Below are 22,911 nucleotides of genomic sequence, written 5' to 3'. Positions count from 1 at the left end.
ACTACGATCATACATCGTAGAAGATTGACAATTGACAATGCAAAGCATTACGAGAGCAATCATACAAGAAAGGTTGATATGCAAATCCAACAGAAAGTCCAATAAAAACTATCTTTAACACAACATAATTATAGACCAGTAGTGCTGCTTTTATTGAAGTTGACGGAGAAAGTCATATAATCGCCTGTGTGACTCTTTTAGTTGGTACATAGACCAATCGCAGCATGGATTCGTTAAAGGCAGATCAACTGTTACCAATCTGGCAGTTTATTTATCTTCAATTTCAGATGCATTGGACAAAGGTAAACAGGTTGATGTGATATATACTGATTTCTCCAATTTTCAACTCTTCACAACACGAGGCCTTGTTGAAGAAGTTGTCAGCGTATGGCGTGTCCGGGAGTATTTTCGAGTGACTGAAGAGTTACTTGACAAAACGAATATGTTTTGTGAAGTCCGAGGGTTTGATATCTAACCCCTACCAGCCTTCATCTGGCGTCCCACAGGGATCACTGTTAGGGCCTCTTCTAATTGTTTTGTTTCTAAATTATGTTACTAATGTTGTTCAGAGCAGTGATTTTCTCTTGTACGCTGACGACTTGAAACTAGTCACAGAAGAAGACAGCAATGGTGATTATCTACAAGAAGATTTGAAACAAGTATGCAAGTGGTGTGATAAGTGGTCCTTCAGTGTAAATAAAGGTAACTGTAATTGGGACATCCTGTAGGTGATTAATAAATCTGTTCTATTCATAATTACTCAACATTACAGAGCATATGAGTCCTGGACATGGAATAACTTTAAGCAAGCAGCCAGAGTGGCAGTTTCACTGTAAGGAGAAGAACATTAAAACATCTGTTTGACAACTCGGTGACCTTATAAGATAGTGCAGTTTTCGCATGATTTGCTGGTTAGTAGCAACAGTAGAAAGAGAAAGGGAATTTGCTTTCAGAAAGTTCAATTTATGATTAAGAATACTCGTAAGATCATTGAACGGAGTAAGTTAAATTGAAGGATGTAGAAAACTTCAGATTTGAGTCCATAGTGGCTGGGCAGTAACTCAGTCCAATGAAATAAACAGATGTTAGAGTTAAGGATAAAATCCTACCTTTACCCTTGGCTGGTGGTGATATCTCAGTCGATGGCACACACATTGATGAATGAGATACAACGTGCAAACCTCAGGCTATATACCGTGTCTGGGTAATGCAAGGAGAAGGTTAGACATAAAGGAAACCAATTAGCACAGGTTATGTCACTGGAAAAGTCGAGAGAAAGTACCAGGTGACCAGGGGTACTAGATCACATGAACAAAACTTCCAGATAGTTTGAAGGGCCAAAAGTAAGCTTGTTCAAGATGTTAAGCACTGTTGTGGACTGGAATAGCACACAGTACAATTCAAGAGTAGAGCACACGGTGTAGTGATCGTAAATTATTTCTTCCAGTAGACACTGGGGGTAATCCTAAATGCACGTAGTTGGCGGGAGGTCAAGGTGAGTCCGTTATACTAATTCATCAAAATGTGATAAGGAATCCTGTAAGTATAATAGGAAAATAATCATTTCCAAGACTAAACTGTTGATTGGATAGAAATGTGATGAGATTAAATGTCAGGTATACGATACAGAAAAGGGGACAGGAGGACAATTTCAAGTACTTGGCATGTGTACCCTTCCAGGATGGTAGTACACTAAAGCAAAATAGAATCAAGGTTTAGGAAAGTTTACTGCAGTGAGTTTTCAATTGCAATCAACTGTACTGTATTCTGTTGGAAAATAGTGAGTTTGCTGATAAAACTATCTTTGCATCTTTCTATCTTCTGACGGGCATTGCAGGCGTAAAAAGCTGTATGTACTCTGGCTATCTTTTTCAGAAGCTGGAAGTAACAGACTTGAAACTAGCGAGAATGACTGCTGGTTCAGACAGACAGGAGCAATGATAGGAAAACCCTCACTATGAGGAGATAAATTTAGGAATGAACTCAATGGATGAAGCTGTAATAACTGGCCATGACAATGGGGTTATTTTGAAATGAGTGGAGGAGGATAGGTTAACTTGGAGAATAATGCACTTGGCCTCACAGGGTAAGAGATGCAAAGGGAGACCTTGAAGACAATGGTTAGATTCATTTTTTAAATAATTTCAAGGTGAAGAGACTACGATGTTAGTTGCTAGCACAGGATTCTGGAGGTGATTGGTTCTTTCACAGAAGCTCTCAGTCTGAACACTGAACGGGTCTTAACTCTTTGATTCTACACCTGTATCCTTGAAATCATTAACAAGTTTGTCTAACCATTGTCTTCACTTTTACTTTTTTCAAAAATGGATGTAGTTTTGCAGATAAGCTTTTCTGTTGGTAGGACTTTAAATTTCTCTAATTTCATTGTTTGATTATTGTTATAGCATTTGCGGCAGCTGGGTGTAGTTGGCAAGTTCGTTGAATTCTTTGGACCTGGTGTGTCTGAATTATCAATTGCTGATCGTGCTACTATAAGCAATATGTGCCCGGAGTACGGAGCTACAGTTGGATTTTTTCCAGTAGATTCCATGAGCCTATCATACTTGCGTCAGACAAGTAAGTACTGACTGTTCTTGCAGATATTAGTGCACCATTTTGGTTTCTGTATTTATTACTATGCTTGGTTTTACAATGTTTGGAAAATTCTTCGGAACATTGGTTTGACAAAAAATAAAACCAATGAAAACACTGACTTGCCATTAGACGAATTAAATAAATTTTTCTGCTCACAAAATCCACATACAGACTAACGAACTAAAAGGGAAACAATCGACAGACTACATACGAAAACAAAACACGATGGAGAAGAATTTTATTTTTCACATGTAACTCTTAATGACGCCAGAGAAGCAATTCATGAAATAAAGTCAGAGGCTACAGGATGTGACGGAATAAATTTGACATTAATTAAAAGACTCTCTGAAATTTTTCTCCCAACAATTACACACGTAATAAATACCTCACTTATGACAGGAATCTTTCCCAATATATGGAAAAGTGCCATAATACGACCGATAAAAAAATCGATAATCCAACAAAACCCGAAGACTTTCGACCAATTTGCATACTTCCTTGTCTTAGTAAAATATTAGAAACGGTCGTTCACAAGCAGACAACAAATTACCTTAACAAACACAATTTACTCGACAAATACCAGTCAGGATTTAGACCTAACCACAGCACTACTAAAAGTTACAAATGACATTCAAGCAGGCATGGACAACGGACAAATGACTATCCTTGTACTTTTAGACCTAAGTAAAGCATTTGACTGTGTGGACAGGGAAATATTATTAGCTAAGCTACAAGCACAAAAATTTTCTTCAAGCGCACTGACGTGGCTACACTCTTATTTAATTGGGCGGCAGCAGTGCGTTTCAGCAGGTACGAAAGTATCACACTGGCAACAAACTGAAGTTGGCGTAGTTCAGGGCAGTGTTCTAGCGCCACTGCTATTTTCACTGTACTTAAATGACCTACCAGAACATATAAAAACGTGTAAATACCATTTCTACGCAGACGACATACAACTTTATATACAAACAAACCCGAAAGATATCCACCTAGACATTAACAAACTAAACGATGACCTGGAAAATATAAAAGACTGGACTAAAAATAACTCTCTTAAAGTCAATCCATTCAAATCGCAAGCAATCATAATTGGATCCAAAAGTAATCATACCAAACTGAAAAGTGTTAAAATTCCCCCAATCCTATTCCACGCAACATCAATACAAATAAACGAAACTGTAAAAAACCTTGGCCTCATTTTTGATAAGTACTTAAACTGGACGGAGCACACGACGAAAATATGCCAACGAGTATTCTTTTCTTTGCACTCTCTTAAACGTTTACGGGATCTCCTTCCTCTAAATACGAGAAAGTTACTTGTTCAAAGCTTAATTCTACCCATCTTCGATTATGGTGACGTAATATACAACAACCTAAACACCACACTTAACGCTAAACTTCAGCGGGCTTATAATACATGCATCCGTTTTGTATTAAATATGCCCAGGTATTGTCATATATCACCTTGTCTTGAACAGCTGTCGTGGTTATATTTGGCGGAGAGAAGAAACCTTCACTCTGTTTCACTTATTCACAACATCCTCCGTACAGACACACCAAGTTATCTGAGAATGGATCTTAAATACTTGTCATCTCCAAACAGTATACCTACAAGGTCAGAAACCTCTTCCCTGCTGAGCTTCCCAATTTACGCACGACCGGTTACGGCAACTCATTCATACCTGCAACCATACGCTCTTGGAATTCCCTTCCGGCTGTAATTAGAGACATACATAGTAGAAATGTATTTTTAAAAATATGTTATAAATGGTACATAGACTTAAGAAATTAGTATTTAATGTTTTTTTTTATAGTGACTCTAAGAAATTTACCTTTTGTTTATAACTATTATTTAAGTTTAATTTTATAATTATATGCAATTAGAAATGTTAATACTCTGTAGTTTGTACAATGTAGTACATATGAAATGGTTTGGCATAACAGCAGGCTTCATAGCCTGAGCCACGCCATATAAAACAAGTCAATAAATAGTAAATAATAATAATAATAATATATAAAACTGTCTTTGTTTGGTTTAGTGTCCCCTCTCACTTGTCTTTCTTCAGACTTCCTGTTGTTTGGATGGAGTTTGGATGATCTTGTTGTGACTAGTAGATTTTCCCTTGCCCTACACGTCCCACTTCAACAAAAGAATCAAGAAAGGTCCCCCTCATTGAATGAAGTGCCTACCCCCATTAAGAAGCTGGAAAGTAGAAGCGAGCTTGTCGGGTTTACAGTGACTATATTAATACAGTGTGGCCAAGGCTGCCCAGCTGCCATGTTCTTCCCAACCATTCCAACAGCTGATTGTATCACAGCAAGGTTAGGGGCAAAGGGAAAAAAAGAAAAAAGAAAAAAAATGGATTAATTAAAACGAAGCACGCTGAATTCCATAATTATAATTTTTATTTATTACGTGACAAAACAGGAAAATGACACTAGCAGATGCATGTAATAACATTCAAGTTCTCTGTTAGTTTGACAGCATGTTGTTTAGGCAGATGGCATGAGCTTATAACTGATTCTACTGTAGGCTACATACTGTATGTACATAAGTTATATGAGAAAATAGATGATAACTCTAGTTCACAAGTTATTTGATGCCAGACAATGCTGAATGGAAATAAATCCTTGGACATCTGGCTGACATGAATGATTCACAGCAGTTGAAATAGATCAGCCTTTTCTGTCATTGCATGAGCATTTCTCGAGTTAATTTCTTCAATATATACTGCGTAATTCAGTGAGACCGGCGACTTCTACATACGGTGACCAGATGGATTATCTTCAACCACATTTTGCTTCTAAACCGGTTTAGATTTTGTGCATTATTCTCCATCTGCCCAAATCTTCTTTTATACACTATTCCTGTGCAAGTGTGGTGGAATGATTATAATCAACACTGAGGCAGTTGATTTAAGTGAAACTTAAAATAAAAGTGATCTATGAACGGTTCGGGGTGACATTTAGGAAAGAGTATTTCAAATTGCCGGAGGGGGCGAATTCTTCGTGAAGTATTGAGTGAATATCCAATGTTATTAACTACTTTCATGTGCCTAACATTTTAAGTTCTGCAGTCAAACCTAAACATGTACATCTGACAAAATTCCCCAATATTCCCATTGATTTACCACACTATTTTGTGTCTTCCACACTATGTAGTTTGTCAAAAGAATTTGGGTCACCTTAATGTATCAAACACAATTTAAACTACAGATGCCTGTGCTGCCACAGATTTGCTGCTGAAGATAGTTCTACTTTTCTTTCTTCTCGAATCAGTTTTTAGTCTAAATACAATGTACCTCATTATGAATGTGTTCAACAGATTATGACAGACACTGGAATTGCAGACATTTTGTTCTTCACTTCAGATACCAAAAACCTTTGCTTTGTGACTTCAATACATCTATATTATTACAAAGCAATTCTTCAATTTCTAATACAAACTGATATGTAAGCTCATTTACAAACCATAATGTGCTCTTTTTAAACATTTAATTTGAATTAACTTCTCATAAGGTAGAGCAATAGGCTCTAAACTATCTAAACTCTTTAAACATTTCTCTGCCTGGAATACTTCTTAATACTCTTAATTACCGAGCTCAATAGCTGCAGTCGCTTAAGTGAGGCCAGTATCCAGTATTCGGGAGATAGTAGGTTCGAACCCCCGCTATCGGCAGCTCTGAAGATGGTTTTCCGTGGTTTCCCATTTTCACACCAGGCAAATGCTGGGGCTGTACCTTAATTAAGGCCACGGCCGCTTCCTTCCCACTCCTAGCCCTTTCCTGTCCCATCGTAGCCATAAGACCTATTTGTGTCGCCGCGACGTGAAGCAACTAGCAAAAAAAAAAAACCTCTTAATTAGATAACCTAACAAACAATACAGAGAATTCTTTTCACTAGGGGTCGAGCCTAGGCTTGTTTTGCTGAAATGTTGAGGTATTTCAGGTTCTTGCCTTTGCACTTTCTGCTGACACAGTAATTGCTTACCACAATTAATAAAACATGTTAGAGCCTCCCTATCTTCCTCCTCATAGCTTCCTTTTATCACATCCTTCATATACTGAGAGAGCATGGTCAACTTCAAGTTCAGTTTGAACCGTAATGCTGTAGGGACAGGTTGTTTGGATCTTACAAGACTGAAATTATTCTGTATTGAATCTTGTGTGAACCTGGAAGTTAGAACAAAATGATACTGATATTGGTTCAGTGACACAGCCTGCAACTCAAGTATGGATTCTGTGCAGAAGACAATTCTAGTTTGTACAGGTTGCCAAGCGCCTCTCACTCCTATTTTAAGATTAGAAAAGAGGTCTGTACTGAACCTCTCCCTTACCATTGGTAATTGACCCATTTTTTTAAAAAAACACGCAAGACGGGAGATTCGAGGGGTGGCCTCCGAACAGAAAAGGCAGAAAACAGCCCTGAACTGGAGATGTCCCTCGTAATCAATAAACAAGGATATATACCTAGTACTACACTCAATGAAAATCAGATGAAGTTAAAATAATGGTTTATTGAGAAAGTAAATATGAAACATAAAGGGACTGAAAAGCCAGCAGTCAAGCCAATATAAACGGAAAATAACATAACGTATTTTTGTGAACGAGCAACTCGAAGCCGTGGTGTGAGCTTAACATATCAATTTTCAAACATCCAACAAGCATTATAGAGAGCTCACAATTTTAGTAATGATCTTGTTTCATCAAGTATTAATACTTCAGCCGTGCACATGGCTGAATTAAAATTGATCATTTTACGAGAATAGCTTCATTCATATAAGACTTCTTTTCGCTTCACTATCCACACAACAATAGCACACTGTTCCAACCAAACAAAGCCCATATGTCCAAGGACAACACAAAACAAAACAAAAAAGTGTAAACATGGAGCAAAGAGGAAGATCTCTGGACCACAGAGATAATAACAAACACAGGGGACCACGGGCATGCGCACGATTCAAATACAAGAAGATAAACATGGCCGCCATGCGGACAAGAAAAATCAAGTTAAAGACCTGGCCAAAAATAAATAAAGTTGTACCACAAACAAAGATAAGGTACAGAACAAGGATTAAAATGAAAATAAAACTAACCGAATGCTCATCTTTTCACTTCGCACAATCACCAACACTCATTCCAACATTCACACTATGTCGGTATCGGGAAGTAATGATGTGAGCGGCTTCTCGAGTCGAAGGTCAAACACAAATTCCGATGATGATAATAATATGACTCACCTTGTCACACAGATAGGTCTCACATATATAAAGTAGTAGCGTGCACACTGCTCAAACATTACACGCCGGGAAATCGGAGAGAATCGCATACCAAAAACCCATCAGGTCCGCGCTTCAAACGACCCAAATGAAAACTTCTAGCCAACTCGAAGGACGTACAATCATTGATGGCGAGGTGTAATAACTGCAGTGCACGAAATATGTAATCAGTAGGAGACCCAGGTTACCAAGATATCATGACCATAAAACAATCATACGCACCCACACAGATCGTTTCACGCAGCGAAGCGGAAAGGAACACATCGATCAGTTCTCAATGACCGAGTACAAAGTACTCAAAACATTCTTAAAATCAAGGTTAAAAACTAAGACATACTAAGACCAACATACCTGTAGTATTTATACTCATCTTACCAAAAGAAAGTAGTAAGAACAGGTTTTAAATGTCTCGAATAAACATTTTAATCACAGGAATGCAATTCCAGTCCGTATGGGCTTCATTGTTAATAAGTCTTATGTCAACAAAGCAAAGATAAGACTCTAAGAAGATGAAACACCATTGTCTCGTAAAAGGAACGATCTTTCGTACGTATTATGAACAGTGCTGCGCTCAAGCGCAGCCATGGAAGTAGATAAGTAATTTGAATTGAGGTAGACAGAACCCATATGCATATCAAAACATCGCATTAGCAACACAGACCATTTCAATTAAAGAAACATGCTAAGGGAGCATGGTTCAGGTCCACAAAACGGTTGAGGAAGGAAATACTTTCATTATATGCATCAGAATCGTGTTTGCTGAATGCCTTGGCTGTGCTGAAATCGTGTTTGCTGAATGCCTTGGCTGTGCTATGAGAAGTCGTAAGTGCAAACCATTTTTCAACTAAGTCTACGAACCAAGCAGTAGTGTAAAATTCTGGACGATCTAATTCTTCAGACGGGAACTTCAGAGCACTACTGGCAGAATGGCTTATCACCTTGGTTGAAGTTGATGCCTGCATCTTACGAAGTGAGTAGGTACACATCTTTTTCAGTAACTTTCAATGCTAACCTGAAATTGAATTTCTGTTCTTATGCAATTAGTTCCTCTACATGGAATACCTCGACTTGAACAGAGGGTAGGCCAAATTCTTCAGGAATTGATTATGGGATAGTAATCACTTTGTTATTACTGAATATACCTTTAACATTCTTGAAAAGGTGAACAGGATCTACCTTTTTGGGATGTAGGTGATGTTAGTGAATTCACTGACAGTTGATAGTAATAATTAGAGAAGGATTGATTCAAAATGTTCTCAGTACCAAAATATTATTGTTTGATCTCAGTATGTCAATACATAATACTTTCATACGTTTTATCAAACAAAATCCAAATATTCATTAATTGTTTTTATAGTATTAATACATAATACCTGCCAAGTATTCCAGTTTTCCGTAAAATGTACGGATTTTGAATATCCGCTGCAGTCAAATCGGATTTGTTTGACTTTCGATAGTAGCTGGTAATACGAGATGCAGTGTTTGAAATTCAACCAGTAAATGTATTGATAATCACATTATCGATTATCACCGTGCTTTTGTCACTTGTTCGACCTCAACTGCTACTTCATTCACTGAGATGTTCCCAACAAGTAGCAGGCTGTGATTTTGAAAGAAAGAAATTTGTGAAAAGTAGCAAGCTGTGAATTTATATATAACTTCAGTAACTACGTCATGCTTCGTAGCAGCTGTGAAAGGCTTTGTTTGTGTGTGGGTGTGAGTAACATTAGCGGTAGTTCTGAAACTCGTGGAATTGTGTGACGAATTTGTAAGCGATTTAGTATCTTTAGTGGTGTCCGTAATGAGTTCAACTTTTAGGGAGGCATATTCTGCTTATTTTCCTTGTTTTATACGATCACGGAAAGTGTTCCCAGTATTAAGTGGAAACAGATGAGCACTCATCAAGATGTAACTTGGTGTAAGTATTTAATTTCAGGGGTGATCATAACATATATTTGACTTGTATTAGTATTGTTTATAATCTCCCCCTTGCCGTCCTTTTTCATTTATGCCTCAAGACTTTGCGATGCATGCGCGTGTTGTTAAGAAAGAATTACCCTTTACGATCTTCCGGATTTTTATTTTTGAAAGTTGGCTGGTATGTAATATGCTTATGCAGGCCTTCAGGCTGAGTAATGGTCTCTAGGTAGGCTGTGGTCCTTTAGGACTGAAGTGCCATGGGGTTTTGCTTTGGAGAGTATTTATATATTGTATATTGTGCCCATCCCGCATCCAGGTACGACACACGTAAAAATATCCCGGTAGCTGGTTGTCTCCTCAGGGTAAATCTTCGTAAAATGGTTTAGATTAACGTGAATTCAGAGAAAAGACTTTGATCGCACGCGACATATATATCTCCGGATAAACGTCTCCATCCTATCGCTTTTTTTTTTTTTAAATCACCGCAGGTCTCATAGTAAATCGCATGAACAACAACTTAAAATCTAAGTCAGCATACATCTAATATCTACAAATCACATACTCTTTTAAAAATAAATCATAAGAAGAAATTTATTAAGCTAATTGAATATGAAAGGAAAGAGAATATACTGATATTCTTCCAATTATGTCATGAAATCATTTATCATATACATACAAACAAACAAACCCCATGGCACTACAGCCCTTGAAGAGCCTTGGCCTACCAAGCGACAGCTGCTCAGCCGGAAGGCCTGCATATTACGAGATGCCGTGTGGTCAGCACAACGATTCCTCTCGGCCGTTATTCTTGGCTTTCGAGACTGGGGCCGCTATCTCACCGTCAGATAGCTCCTCAATTCTAATCACGTAGGCTGAGTGGACCTCAAACCAGCCCTCAGGTCCAGGTAAAAATCCCTGTCCTGGCCGAGAATCGAACCCGGGGCCTCCAGATAAGAGGCAAGCACGCTACCCCAACACCACGGGGCCGGCATCATATACATGTGTCTCATTTAACCCTTTCACTCCCACTGGGACATATATGTCCCGCAAGGTCATCAAGCAATACTACTGGGATTTAATTAAATTATAATAGCACAGGACCGTGTCCCACTGGTTATGTATGCATTTGTTGCCATAAATTTCCAACAGATGGCACTTGATCTCAGTTTTATTCATAGTAAGAGAGAATGTCGGTACGGGTCACTGTTTTCGCGCCAATTCATGGAGGTTGCATTATTGTATTCATTGTATAGCACACACAGGTGCTTATATCAATAATAAATACTACTTTTGTGCATCTTACATATTATTATATCAGGTTAGTGCAATGTTATGTCTAATTTCTTTAGAATGGGACACATCACCCACGGGTAGTTTTCGTTGGGACATATAGTCCCAATGGTATTTTATAATCTGGTTTTCGAAATAGGTTGTGTTTATTTTAACTGAGATGACTTAAAAGACAGCGTGGGGAGGATGTCTTTTCGAATGATGGCCAACTGGCACAGTTTTGAGGCACAATGGAGAAGATTCAGCGTCAGTTTTGGGCTTCAGCTGTGATGATTTTGCGGATGTAAATTACGTTTCTAGGGACACTGATTCGGTAGATTTGGATGATGATACAGCCTCAGAAGCGGACGAAAACGACATTTTCAGTGGAAATCATGTAAATAATGTAGATAATAATGTGGATGGAAATGTGAACTCGACAAATGTTCAGGTCATCACACAATTTTGATGTCTGGTTGCAGATTTTTCCTCGCAGTCTGCTTGTCTATATTGCTCAGTGTAAGGTTAGTCATTCTCAGACATGAGAAGAAAATAAATGTAGCGGACACTGATAACTCCGAAATATTGTTTGTGTTAGGAGTAACATTAGTGATATGTTACAATAGTGTTACCAATTTTTCTGACTATTGGTCAAGTCATGCATTGCTGGGGAATGAGGCTATCAAAGGAGCTATTCCTAGGAATAGATGTCAGTTGTTGCTCTCGTAGTTGTACTTTGCAAATCCTGACAAAGGGGAATCATCTTCCAAAACCTATTATATCGATGATGTGATTTGTTGTTTGAAGACATTTCAGAGAGCTAGGAAAGATAGTCCTTTCCAGAGTACTGATCATTCTATGTCTAAGTTCAATAGACGGTCCAGTCTCAAGCAATTTCTACCTTTGAAACTGGTGAAACGTGAAATAAAAATCTGGGAACGTTGTGATTCAAAAACTGGTTTTTTATATATATATAATTTGAATGTGTATTCTGGAAAGGAAGAAAGAAGCGAGGAAAAGAGAACTCTTGGAGAATGGGTAGTGCTGAAACTGGTTGAATCAGTGAGAAGGAGTGATGTCACCATAGCATTCGACAGAATTTTTTACGTTCGTCAGACTTGTGGACAGTAGACAGTATGCAGCATTTGGGACATGCATATCTAACAGAAAAAAATGCCAAAATTTTTAGGGAAAGTTAGACAGGGCCCAATGTCAGTATTTGGCTAATGCTTCTGCAACGCTTGCTGCAAGAAGGCAGGATTATGAAGAAGTGGTGCTACTTAGCAACTGCCATGTGGCAAACGAAGTCAAATTGCTAAGAAAGAAGAAAGATGGAAGAAGTAGTTCCTTGCCTAGAATCAACATCAGTCTACAATGAAATTATGGGAGGTGTAGATCTCACAGATCAGAAAGTTGGAACATACGATTTTGATATTAAATCTCAAAAGTGGCGGAGAAAAGTTTTCCTCAAGGTCCTCATAATGGCCGCTGTCAATTCTTGGATTTTGTATCAAGAAACCATGCATAAAAAGATTCCGTTGCTGGAGTACCTTGTTCCCCTTGCAGAACAAATGATGGCTGTGGCAAAGTAAATGCAACAGTAAAAAGGAAGATGATATCTGGACTAGCTACCTCGGCATACAATTGATGTTGAATGTCGGAGATCACTTGCCAGTGGAAGGCAACGCCAGCAGTCGATGAACGAGGTGCGAAAAACAGAAGAAACAAGAACCAAAACTCTTCGTTCAATGTGTAGGCTCTCTCTGTGCAAGTACTGCTTTGCATATTATCACACCTGATCTGTTGCACCAAACCTAACCTACAGTGAAGTGTTCTAAACCTAATAATTTGATGTTATACATCATCGTTTAAGTTTGTCTGTTTAGTATTCTGCGTACCGTATCTTGTATTTCATATTCTTATAAATAATGGTATTATAAACAAGGGTTGGCATCCTTCAAAATATACCACTGGAACATATATGTCCCACACAGAAATAACAGTGGGACACATTTGTCCCACACCCCTCAGAGCCACAACGTATCAGATATTAATTAGATATTGAAATTACATATTATTTAGAAGTTTGTTGACCAGTAAATGCAAAGAAATAACCTAATTTATAAAAAAATAAAATTAGTAGTGAAAGGGTTAAGTCAGCGCTGGCTTTCAAAAGAAAATTAGATTTCATTTCTGAGATGAGCTAACTTCTTACTACATTTCATCTGGTATGAAAAAACATTTAGTTAATCAATTACATTATTAAACTAATTATTAAATTGAAAGAAAGTTTTTCATTCATGTCTCTTACTATCATAACACTCAATTCGTTTCCAAACATTTTTTTAAAAATTTTGTAATCTGAATGTATTTCGTATCGGTCGCTTGTATATAGATGTTTTTGTTGAATGACGTGCATTTTTTTTTAAATCACCGCAGGTCTCATAGTAAATCGTATGAACAATAACTTGAAAACTAAGTCAACATACATCTAATATCTACAAATCACATACTCACTCAGTTACAAATAAATCATAAGAATAAATTTATTAAGCTAATTTTTGAATATGAAAGAAAAGAGAATGGCACCTATCATCCTAGTCTATCATATTTATGTATATTGTAGCAGGAAAGCCTAGGTCCTGGCCCATATCAATCGAAAGAAACGTTATTCCAGCATAAAATATCCGTCCGACGTACGAACAACTGAGCAAAGGAATGTTCCAGCATGTGCCAGACTCCGCGAGTGCACTAGGCGAAGTCAAGTGACGTCACCTGTCGCTCGAAGCTCACCTCCCCTAGAGGTATTTCTCGAAAAGAATTTTCTTTCCGCAAGCTTTTCAATGCCTTAACCAATTTCAATGGGACAAACACTGAATTGTAGCGGACGTCATAAAAGTTAATCCCTGTGAATTTCGAATTAATCCATCCCATGGTTGTTGAGTTATAATAATTTAAAGTCTAAGAAGATCATGCACTCACGGTCACATGACCAAAAAAACCACCCCTCCCTGCACCGGTATATATGTCAAGGCTAACAAGCAGAGCAGAACAGTACAAGGACGAGTACACAGATGTGTGTGTGAGTGAGACAGAGGGGAGACCGACCCTCGTACAGTATGTCCGCGCAGTCACGGTGAAAGTACTTGCAGTCGCGTTTCCGGAATACGAAGTTATATCGCCCACAAAATTATAGAAGACGTCGCATTGTATTTAGTATATCGCGTCGCGACTACGGTCTAATTCTAAAGACATTTGAGAATACAATACGAGTGAACTTATTGAAGTGCAAATACCAAATATTTAACGTTCACAGAGTATATCATTACGTGTGGACTTAGTTTACTTTACATAATATTGAACATCTACAATGAACAGAAACTAATGTGTAGAATTACCAGGAATCGTTTCTTTTCGAGCATTGAACTGTGTTTTTTTTATTCACGTAGTGTTCATGCCATATTAGTATACGACTTACAATAGTAAACTGGGTGAATACTTAGAACTTTTTCTGAGGTAATATGACGTTATAATAACCAGTTAATCAGAAAATAATCCTTAGTGACTTAATGACCGTGTTCAAAGACTGTGATTTTAGACTGCTATTTGCCTTTTTCAAGTGTGAACTGTGTAATTATGGACGTTCTTAGTAACGACTTTAAATAGTATTTCATACAGAAAGGACTGTGATTATTCATTTAACGTCTTAAAGTTCAATTACGCCATAAACTGTGTTCGACAGTAAATGACAGTGTGAGTGATAACTACTCGCACTAAGTGAATTTTCCGTGTGCGAAAAATCACCTTAACGAGCTGCAATTCTACACGATCCAGTTCCAGCAATCATCCATCACCTCATCGAGGGACGTCAACATGGTGTGTTAATGGAACATCGCCGATCCTGATTCTCCACGGAACATTTCAGACATCCGTCCTTCAACATTTGTAGCAACATTTCTTTCATTAAGTGAGTAGTAACAAATTGACTAAAATTTTCTCATTAATTTTGAACAGTGGAAACTTTAGTGCCGTGTGTGAACAAATATTTCAGAGTTCTCATAATTTCTCAGAAGTTCATCTTTTGTGGTTAATTTAATTTTCAAATTTAATTTTCATATCTCATAGAAGAACTTTAGGCTTTTCAAGTGTGCTATACATTAAGGTTTACAAACTGAAAAACAGAAAAACTTTCAACAAAAATTTAAATTCTCATGTTAATTTGCAATTGCAAGTGTGTGCTCATATTTAGAAAGACTTTAGGTGGAAATCTAATACCTCGTATTCTCACATATGAAAGACTTCGGTATCAGTGACATTCATTTAATTTTCAAGAAGATTACGTTTAAATTTTAAATTTCAATGCCAGATTTGAGTCCAATAATCATATTGCAGGGTGCAGAATCAATAAATTGTTTTTGTTTTTTTTTAAATTTTATAACCATCTATTATTTGCTCTGCGTGTCTATCCTACTCTGTATCGGCTCCAAAACTAAGTTCCACTTCCTGAGATCCTGCTCATGCCCTTTACCCAAGAACATTTCCTGGTACAGAGAGGATAGAATATATAATAGATGGCACCGCAACTTTAGGGGCTCGATTTGGAGCCGTGCCATAATAATAGATGATGCGCCAGTAATAATAGATATAACCGCAACATTCAGGGTTCGATTCAAGCCATAATAAATTGCAATTTGAGTACAGGATTCGACTGCAACTATTACGAACACGAAGAACTTGCTGTATTTGACATATTCAAATATTCCGGAAACATGGATAACTTACTTGCAGCAATCGAAGCTCTCAGGCTTAGCATTAACGATCAGAATGCTAAGATTGATAGGTCTAATAACCAGATAACACAAATACAGGCTCAAATGAACACACAAATAACCGCACTACAGTCACAGATGGTCGACTCTAATTCCCAATTACAGGTTCAAATGATCGTGTCTAATAACCAATTGCAGTCACAACTACAGGCGCAGATGGTAGAGTCTCGCAGTTAAATGAGTTAAGCAGCAAGGTCGAAGACTTAACTTCTAAAATTGACAGGACCTTGGACACTAAGTTTGCAGAGGCCGATAAATTCATTAATAAAAGGCTCACTGAATCCAGTGCCCTTATCGAGCAATGATTCCGTGAAGCTGGAACTTGCCTCGAAAAGAAACTTACGGACTCTAGTGCACAAGTTAAAGCCACTTTAAAAAACATGAGGGATAAGTTTGTTGAAAACTTTGAGTCTATCAAGGAAGAAATAAAGACAGAGGTCGTCAAGTCTTTAGACAAAGATCTCAGAAATGTTCTTCCTTCCGTTCAAGCATTTTCCACTGAACTTAGAGATTTACGGACTGAATTTCAAGAATCCCATTGTAACATCTCGCAAGCACCAGTAAAGCTAGCTCAGGTGCAGGAAAACCTGCGATATGCATTAAAGAACGACGTGGGCAAATTACGAAGCGAGATAGGATTAATTAAGAGCACGCAAGGAGAACTCAACAAGCGTATTACAGGACAGCTAGACAGCACGCATACCCAGATAGCTGCTTTCTGTAAAGACGTGCAATTCATTAAAACTGACTTGAGAAATGAAATAAAAGATTTAGACGCCTCAATTATTTCCAAAATTGAAAACTTGTCTGAAGAAGTGAATCAAATTAAACTCAAAGAACATACAACTGACGTCACAATCCCTGGTTCGTCAAGGGAAGTACACAACACAACAACCCTCATTAAAGTACCAGAGGACAAAAAAGTAAAATTTTCAGGACTTGACGAGTATACTGCTCGAGAATTTTTGTTAAATGTCGATGATTACCTGGAAGAGAATAGGGTAGATGACGATAGAAAACTTACAGTAGTATCCAAGCTTCTAGAAGGACGAGCCTTGTCATGGTTCATAGCTTTTAAGAGCAACTTGAAAAACTATGACGACTTTAAAAAGGCACTTCTTAAACGCTTTTGGGATTCTGAAAGACAACACCTCGTCAAGATTAAACTCTACTCTAGTAAATACAGTACTTCCCGATATTCAGATTATTGTTTAATGCAATTAAAAAAATTACAATTTTTAGATCCACCAGTGCCAGATAGCGAACTCATTCATATCCTGACACTTCAGTATCCGCCTCATGTTCAAGAGATACTAGTCACTGCCAACATTAAAACATTGGAACATTTCGACGCTACTTTGCGCAGGTTAGATAGGCTAATATCCAATCTAGTCCGAAAACTAACAGGAGTCGAAAAATAAATACGAACTCTGCGGAAATTAAACCGCCGGAGAGAGAGGAACCCAGGACACGTGAAGAAGGCAGATTAAGCCCTACCAACCCAACCAGATTCCGGAATTTTAGACGTCAAAGGAATCAGGATAGACACTCTTACCAACCTAGGAATTCATGGAGACAGCGTGAAAGCACTCCTGAAGGAAATCGTGAGTCCAGACGATGAGAACTCGAAAGTAGATGGAAGGATACACGGGAATACGTCAGGGAGAGAAATCGTAATCCTGATGAGCTTGGAGCCACGTCCCTGGAATATCAACGTCAATTCGGACCAAGAGAACGAAGATCACCTGATCCTGAATCAACAGGCGCTATTAAAAAAAAAACGCCGATCTCACAATAGGGAGATTGACTACAGAACACGATGAGGATGAGATTTCAAACTACTGTACTGCTGTTATCAATAGGGAACATGCATGATCTGGGGTTTTAATTAAAAATATGCTAATCTGATTCAAAATTGCATGCAGAATTCAAAAATGTGATCAGAAAGTACAAATAATAACTCCAAACATGATAAAAATCTACGAAAATGTCACGTCACGCAAGTACGCGATCTCATTGGCCTGACGTCATCGTACAGGTTGACTGAATTAGCAGACGAAATAACACATAGTGTGCTGTGAGAAGCAGGATACACTTCGCGTATTTCTACTTTATGTTAGTATCTAGTTTGGTTAAATTCGAGGTCTATACATTGGATAATTATCTCAGTGGTATATTTTAGACTTAAAATGAATCCTGCGCAGACAGTGAGGCAGAAAACTTATAAATGGTGTAGAGTTCCGATGTGCAATAGCACATCACATACCATACCAAACAAATTGTTTATAAACGTTCCAAAAGCACTAAAACTAGGGAGAAATGGATTTTGGCGAACTGGAGAAATGCTGGTGATATATCGGAAAAGTCTACAGTTTATTTTTTTGAAGATTTTAACGTAAGATGAATTTGTTCGAATTTTCAAATCACTTTTCCATGTCAGCTGTTCTAGTGGTAAAACTTTAAATTTTAATGTATGATGCTTTATTTAAATGCTTCAATTACATCTTGGAATATGAAAGTAATAAACAGTGCATTAAATAATGCTGATTATTAAAGTATTCTTCAAACCTAACTTATGTTTTGGGTGTTCCATGTCAAGATAATAAATCAAAGGGGTTATGAACCATTTTGACAGCTCTAATTCTACCAATATATCTTGGCATGGGACAGTTATGTATGTCTTTATTAAAGAGCTTAATTGGTAAAGAAATTTAGGCTATATCTAAATACTCTATAATGTAACAAAGAATAGGCGTGTACATCATGAAAGGAAACAACGTGAATTTAACAAATGTATAACTCGACACAAAACCAATGCTTGTCTGTTGGGGTATTATAAGTTAACAATGCTCAATTATAATAATTATCATAATATTAATGAAATAAATAACATAATTGCACACAGGTGAAAATAGTGATGTAGGTGTTTAAAATATTATCCAACTTACCCTAAGATTTAGGTTATACAAGCCAAGTCAATAAACTGAAGGGTAAAAATACCGCGCGAGTTGGCCGTGCGGTTAGGAGCGCGCAGCTGTGAGCTCGCATCTGCGAGATAGTGGGTTTTGAACCCCACTGCCGGCAGCCCTGAAGATGGTTTTCCGTGGTTTCCCATTTTCACACCAGGCAAATGCTGAGGCTGTACCTAAGGCCACGGCCGCTTTGTTCCCATTCCTAGGCCTTTCCTGTCCCATCGTCGCCATAAGACCTATATGTGACGGTGTAACGTAAAGAAGAAAAAAAAAAAATGTAAAAGTCACAGCACCCAAAGACATTCCTGTATTGAGCGACTAAAATGTCACCAGGACACTTTTCTTTCCTGATATGCTCAGCCTGTTAAAAGCCAAATGTAATTAATGTTACTGGCTTCACACCCCGCTAACTACTTCTACGATTTTCGGAGACGCCGATGTGCAGGAATTTAGTCCTGCAGGAGTTATTTTACGTGCCCGTAAATCTACCGACACGAGGCTGACGTATTTGAGCACCTTCAACTACCACCGGACTGAACCAGGATCGAACCTGCCAAGTTGTGGTCAGAAGGCCAGCACCTAAACAGTCTGAACCACTCAGCCCGACTTGTGAAAACTAGATGAAGTCATATTTATCTTTATCATGTTTAACTTTTTCCCTCCACAAAGATATTTAATTCTCTTTCATGGGCCCTGGAAGTGGGTAGGCCAGTTGTCCCAACCATAAATATATATTTTTTTGGGAATGATAGATTATAGCCCTATAGCACTATGATCTTTCTTTCTTTCCTTCTTTCTTTCTTTCTTAATCAGTTTATACTTCAGGGTTGATTTTCTCTCGGACTCGGCGAGGGATTTCACCTCTACCACTTCAAGGGCAGTGTCCTGGAACGTGAGACTTTGAGTATGGTGATGTAACTGGTGAGGAGGGCTATTACCTCGCCCAGGCGGCCTCACCTGTTATGCTCAACAGGGCCTTATTGGAGGATGGGAGGATCGGAAGGGATAGACAAGGAAGAGGGAAGGAAACGGCCGTGGCCTTAGGTGCCTGGAGGAGAAGTAGGAAAATACGAAAAACCCCTTCGAGAATGGCTGAGGTGGGATTCGAAACCCTTCTACTCAGTTGACCTCCCGAGGCTGAGTAGACCCCGTTCCAGCCCTCGTACTATTTGTTTTCAACTTTCATGGCAGAGCCGGGAATCGAAACCGGGCCTCCGGGAGTGGCACACATTAACCACTACACCACAGAAGCGGACTAGTACTATAATGCTACCTATATGTTTATGTTAGTGCTGAAATCCGATTTCTTACTTTACTAATGCTGAAAGCCCGAAAATGTAATGTTATTCTTTAATAGGGGAATCAGTCTAGAAGGAAATGTTGAAAGTGATGTGATATCTATCCAGGTTCGTTGTTATCCTAATACTATGGGTTACAGTACATTACACGTATATAAAAGACGCCACTTACAAACTTGCTTGCTATCCGCAAATTTCTGCGGCCACAAAAGTCACTATTTTTCAAGAATGATGACATTTACACATGATAGATTGTCTGATTGTGCTGTTTTGAACCTTTCTTCTGTCATTTTGAAGTTATTCGCGATCATGAATAATAAACAATCGGCTTTTAGCAACGGCTGATGCACAACGGCTGGTAGAGCTCCATGCGGTACTGGATCGTGACGTCATAGCGCGCCGCTTACGTCAGAGGCCGTTTCACTCGCCTTGCGGAAAGGCACTATTAAATATTCTTTTAATGGTAGAAAACAAGGCAATATACCACAATGTAATACGTTTACTTACTATTTCATTGGTGTACTTTTCAAAAAAAATATTTTTGAAAATGATGCATGTTCCCAATTACTGGCACATTGACGATTCCGAATTACTATTCGAAGATGCACAAACACCAAGGCCAATCATTACCCGTTCATTACCTGTCATAACAGTACGCACAGGCAACCTACAGGTGACTACGCTCATCGATTCTGGAGCGCAAGCTTCTTTAATTTCTGATAGGCTTGTGGACTCACTTAAAAATCAGAACAATGTTTTGTTATTGCCTGCAGCTCAGATCAAAGTAAGAGGGATAGTTCCTGATGAAGTTGTTAAGTGTAAATCCCAGGCATTTTTAGAGTTTGAAATTGACAGTCAGTCATTCGAACACATATTTTTGGTAGTATCACGTCTTAACTTCAACTTAATACTTGGATCAGATTTTATGATCAAATACAAAGGAACCATTGACTATGATGCCAACCTCATAAGATTAAAGAATAATTCCGTAGGACTACAGCTATAGGATGAAGCGACCTGGAAGTTCAAGAGAATGGAGCCCGTTTCGAAGAAGCCGGTGGCGACATTACTAAGCCCGCTGTAAGCGAGGTTGCGCGAGCCGTAGCAGAATGTAGAAAGGGTGACCAAAGTGAGGACGATGCAGAGTCCCTATTCAATGAGAACTCCATCATAGGTCCGGATTATATAATGTCAATAGCCAGTGTGGTTGAAGACCCGGAAATTAAATTAAAATTGGAGGAGGCTAAAAATGATCTTCTACAAAAATTTGCATGTGTGTTCGATGACAAGCCCGGAGAAATAGTGGTAATCGATCTGTATGGCCCTTTGCCAAAGGCGACCAGGGGGAACAGACATGTCGTTGTTGTGGATGTCTTTTCCAAATATACTATGCTGTTGCCTATCCAGAAAGCTAATGCCGGTAACATCTTCAGGATGCTGAGAAAGAACATCATCCCTGAGATGGGAAAGCCTGAATACTTACTGACTGATCACGGAACGCAATTCACTTCCGTAGAATTCCAACAGGCCTTAGAAGAACTTAACATCCGTCATATCATGAATTCTATTAGGCACCCGGAAGCTAACCCTGCTGAAAGGATAATAAGAGAACTCGCTAAATTCTGCCGAATTTATTGTAGCGAACATCACTAGAAGTGGATCGAGGTCTTGCCAGTAATGCAAAAGATTGTAAACTCTATTGTGCATGAACCCACTAATGACATTCCTCTCAGCCTGCATCATGGGATAAAACCAGGGCGACCTTCGGACAGAATTCTACCAGCTCTACCAGATGCCATCGTGCCGCAGCAAGTTAAGATCAATGACGCGCTGACCAGGTTAAGACATGCAGCTGCTATCAGAGAACGACGCCAGCGTAATAGGAAGTTCAGAAGACCATTAAATCCTGGCGACCTTATTTTAATATGCAGACCAGCTACTTCCAACCGTGAGAGAAGGATTTACGCTAAGTTCTGTCCACTATTTGTAGGTCCTTACCGTGTCCGCACTGTATTGAGAAACAGAGCTTATGAAATTGTAAGATTGGATGGCACTTTTGAGGGTATTTATAACTCAGCCAGTTTAAAACAATTTGTACCATACTAAGAGTAAAGCCTGGAAAAGAAAATCCTGCGTATTTTCTTTTCGTCAAACCAAGGGGAAGATGTACCAGGAAAGCCTAGGTCCTGGCCCATATCAATCGAAAGAAACGTTATTCCAGCATAAAATATCCGTCCGACGTACGAACAACTGAGCAAAGGAATGTTCCAGCATGTGCCAGACTCCACGAGTGCACTAGGCGAAGTCAGGTGACGTCACCTGTCGCTCGAAGCTCACCTCCCCTAGAGATATTTCTCAAAAAGAATTTTCTTTTCGCAAGCTTTTCAACGCCTTAACCAATTTCAACGGGACAAGCGCTGAATTGTAGCGGACGTCATAAAAGTTAATCCCTGTAAATTTCGAATTAATCCATCCTATGATTGTTGAGTTATAATAATTTAAAGTCTAAGAAGATTATGCACTCACGGTCACATGACCAAGAAAACCACCCCTCCCAACGCCGGTATATATGTCAAGGCTAACAAGCAGAGCAGAACAGTACAAGGACGAGTACACAGATGTGTGTGTGAGTGAGACAGAGGGGAGACCGACCCTCGTACAGTATGTCCGCGCAGTCACGGTGAAAGTATTTGCCATCGCATTTCCGGAATACGAAGTTATATCGCCGACAAAATTATAAAAGACGTCTC

At 38.6% G+C, this 22,911-nt stretch overlaps 1 protein-coding gene across 1 annotated transcript in view; it reads left to right on the top strand.

Moving 5' to 3' along the window:
• The window catches only part of LOC136863926 (cytoplasmic aconitate hydratase), a 781,251-nt gene that overhangs the window by 331,649 nt on the left and 426,691 nt on the right, over positions 1–22,911 (top strand). Inside the window, exon 8 of the mRNA XM_067140355.2 lies at positions 2,406–2,577. Within this exon, the coding sequence (XP_066996456.1) occupies positions 2,406–2,577 (172 nt within the window). The remainder of the gene's footprint in view (positions 1–2,405; positions 2,578–22,911) is intronic.

Source organism: Anabrus simplex, chromosome 2 (genome assembly GCF_040414725.1).
Source record: "Anabrus simplex isolate iqAnaSimp1 chromosome 2, ASM4041472v1, whole genome shotgun sequence".
Lineage (NCBI taxonomy): Eukaryota > Metazoa > Arthropoda > Insecta > Orthoptera > Tettigoniidae > Anabrus > Anabrus simplex.
This window is presented reverse-complemented; position numbering and strand designations above follow the sequence as displayed.